Source organism: Callithrix jacchus, chromosome X (genome assembly GCF_049354715.1).
Source record: "Callithrix jacchus isolate 240 chromosome X, calJac240_pri, whole genome shotgun sequence".
NCBI lineage: Eukaryota > Metazoa > Chordata > Mammalia > Primates > Cebidae > Callithrix > Callithrix jacchus.
The window spans coordinates 39636459-39639875 of NC_133524.1; the positions used below are offsets into that span (position 1 = coordinate 39636459).

General features: G+C 56.9%; 1 protein-coding gene across 1 annotated transcript; it reads left to right on the forward strand.

The window, feature by feature from the left end:
- The first annotated feature begins 736 nt into the window (after nt 1–736).
- On the forward strand, nt 737–2996 carry MID1IP1 (MID1 interacting protein 1). The gene is made up of 2 exons (XM_078362751.1): nt 737–991; nt 1245–2996. Exon 2 carries the CDS (start codon nt 1497–1499, stop codon nt 2046–2048), a length of 552 nt encoding a protein of 183 aa, XP_078218877.1. The 5' UTR covers nt 737–991; nt 1245–1496; the 3' UTR covers nt 2049–2996.
- The last annotated feature ends 421 nt before the right edge of the window (nt 2997–3417 follow it).

Below are 3417 nucleotides of genomic sequence, written 5' to 3' on the forward strand. Positions count from 1 at the left end.
AAGGCCACATGGCCCAGGCTCTCCACGATCACCGTGTAGCCGACTTGGACAAAAACTGGCTTTTCCTCATTGCCATGTTCAGAGCTCTTGAAAGAATCCGCAGATAGGATAGTGTGCTGCTCTTCATCCCCTGGCAACGACTGTTACAGGAAAGATTGGGAAACATCCCGTCCCGCCGGGAGGGAGGCAAAAGCCTCTGACGCTCCCCTCCCCCCGGTTAACCAAGGCCAGGGCCACTGTGGGAGCACCGCGCGTCCACGTGCACTCAGCATGCCCGGCCACCCTTACGTAAGAGTCCCAGGATGGAGTTGTACCTGCTGCCGGCCCCTCTTCCCCGACGGCTAATAATAAACCTGGGCTCCTGTTTCCCGGCCGCGGCCACTCCAGATTCGGAGTTGGGCTCACTCTGCAACCAAGGCACGTGCATTCCGGTCATCCCACGCCGAGAACGCGCGCACGGCCCGCCTAGCCCCCACCCTCCAGCTGATCGGGACGCCGGCGCCTTTTTGACCCTCGCATTGCCCGGCCCTCCCCGAGCTGGCCAGCCCAGGGCTTGGTACTGGCGGGGCCCGGCTGCTCCAATCCCTCCTCTGCTCTGCCCTGCCGGGTCCTGCCCTGCCCCGCCCCGCCCTACCCCGGCGCCCTCCCTCAGCCCGGGTATCAGGCGAGAGGCGGAGCTGGCCCGGCGCGCCCCGCCCCCGCTGTAGAAAGGGCCGGGCAAGTGTTACCCACGGTCATCCCGGCCCGGGCCTTTTATCTCGGTGCTGCCCGGGGAGGCGGGAGGAGGAGACACAGGGGTGGCCCCGAACGCCGGCGACACCTTTCCTGGTCTATAAATTGAGCACCTGGGATGGGTAGGGGGCCATCTCAGCCACCGCCGCCCGCAGTCACAGTCCGGCCACTGACCTCAGCAGCGCCCTTTGGCAGCAGCCGCTGGCAGCGGGAACACTGAATCGCTAACGAGCAGGGGAATCTCCAGGCACAAGAGGAGGTGGGTGCCCCCGACCCATCGTTGCCCCGGCCAGCGTAGTTGCTTGAGCTCAGGCTTTTCGGAGGGAGAAGTTGTGGTGGTAGGGGACAGGGGGACCCTTCTCTCGGCGGCCCTAGGCGGGCGAGGAGGTGGGACTGTCCAGCCGAGGGGAGCCACCCAGGGACAGTCCGGGACCAGCTGTAGCCAGAGAGGGGGGTGCGCACGGGTGGGTGAATAATCTAATCTGTTCTTTCGTCCTCGTGTACCAAACAAGCCAAGGCTTGACCTACAGACCACCCTCAGCCATCGTGAGTTTCCGGACGCCAAAGCCAAGAGAAGCCGCCCATCCCGCAGGGCCGGTCTGCGAGCGAGACTAGAGTTGTCGAGGTCGGAGGACTGCCAAGAATCCCGCCACACCGGCTACAGCCAGGTCCCCAGCGCGGGCCTTGGAGGCGGGCAGCCCCTTGACCCGGCTGACCATCACCGTGCCCCTGCGTCCCTGCGCTCCGGCGCCCGCGCGGCCACCATGATGCAAATCTGCGACACCTACAACCAGAAGCACTCGCTCTTTAACGCCATGAATCGCTTCATTGGCGCCGTGAACAACATGGACCAGACGGTGATGGTGCCCAGCTTGTTGCGCGACGTGCCCCTGGCTGAGCCCGGGTTAGACAACGATGTTGGCGTGGAGGTAGGCGGCAGTGGCGGCTGCCTGGAGGAGCGCACGCCCCCAGTCCCCGGCTCGGGAAGCGCCAATGGCAGCTTTTTCGCACCCTCTCGGGACATGTACAGCCACTACGTACTGCTCAAGTCCATCCGCAACGACATTGAGTGGGGGGTCCTGCACCAGCCGCCTCCACCGGCGGGGAGCGAAGAGAGCACTGCCTGGAAGTCCAAGGACATCCTGGTGGACCTGGGCCACTTGGAGGGCGCGGACGCCGGCGAAGAAGACCTGGAGCAGCAGTTCCACTACCACCTGCGAGGGCTGCACACTGTGCTCTCGAAACTCACGCGCAAAGCCAACATCCTCACTAACAGATACAAGCAGGAGATCGGTTTCAGCAATTGGGGCCACTGAGGCGGGGCTCCCGCGGCCGCCTAGCACCCTTTTCGACCCATCTCACCCTCTCATTCCTCAAAGCTTTTTTCTTACTGGCTGTGGGGCGGGAAGGGCAGACTGCATATTAGGGGGCTGCATACTTGCAGGAGGCGCGGCAGGGCTGCAAGGAGGAGGGGGCCTCGTGTGAGAAAGGAGAAGAAAATGGTGGCCGGAGAGGGGAGGGCTCAAGGAACCTCCCGAGAGGAGGCCTGCATTCTATGTTGGCAGAAATGGAACTGGGCTGACGCCCTGCATTCAGCCTGTGCCTTTCCCTGGGTTTCTTTTCTGTTCTTTTCGGAGGAGAAGGGGGCGGCGAGCCAGGGCGCGGCGCTGGGTTGCCACACTTCGGAAAGAAGCCCGGAGCTGGGTGCTGCGGAAGGCGGGGCGCACAATCTCCCGCCGCCCTGCGGTTGGGCCGGTGGAGGCCCAGGCGTTGTTGCTAGGATTGCATCAGTTTTCCTGTTTGCACTATTTCTTTTTGTAACATTGGCCCTGTGTTAAGTGTTTCGAATCTCCTTGCTCTGAAACTTGGCAGCGATTCCGTTGTGATAAGCGCACAAACAGCACTGTCTGTCGGTAATCGGTACTACTTTATTAATGATTTTCTGTTACACTGTTAACACTGTATAGTAGTCCTGTGGCACCCCCACCCCATCCCTTTCATGCCACTCCCGTCCCCGCCCCCACCCCAGTGTGTATAAGCCGGCATTGCGCCAGCTTGTACGAAGCTTGCCACTCAGTGAAAATAATAACATTATTGTGAGAAAGTGAACTTAACCGAAATGGAACCAACTGACATTCTGTCGTGTTGTACATAGAATGATGAAGGGTTCCACTGTTGTTGTATGTCTTAAATTTATTTAAAACTTTTTTAATCCAGATGTAGACTATATTCTAAAAAATAAAAAAGCAAATGTGTCAACTAAACTGGAAAAGTGTCTGGTCCTCATTAATCTGCCAATGAATGCTTTCATCATTAAATAAAAATCAGTGTAATTGATTTACTAGCAAAAGTAAATTTTGTATTCTCTGGTATTTCATGGTGGTGGATATTCATCTCAGCAAGTACTTAGTTTTGTTTGGGAACTAGGTACTGAAAAAATTTACCTCCAAACTTTATTTCTAATTCAGTACCAAGATAGGACTATACATCTCAACAAAAGTCTATAAATATTCAAAGTATTTGGGAAGGTGCATATACTATTTCTTTCAACGAATCTGGCTAACATTGCTGTGCGTAATCAGCATTTTGAATTTTTTAAGAAGTTCGAGCACAAGCTAAAGTGTTCTGAGGCATAAAAACAAGGCTAAAATTTCACTTGGTAACTGAGAAGTGAAAATTAGAAAG

What these genes read in the sequence shown, in the direction of transcription:
- MID1IP1 (XM_078362751.1), top strand. Translation starts at nt 1,497, where the DNA reads ATGATGCAAATCTGCGACACCTACAACCAGAAGCACTCGCTCTTTAAC.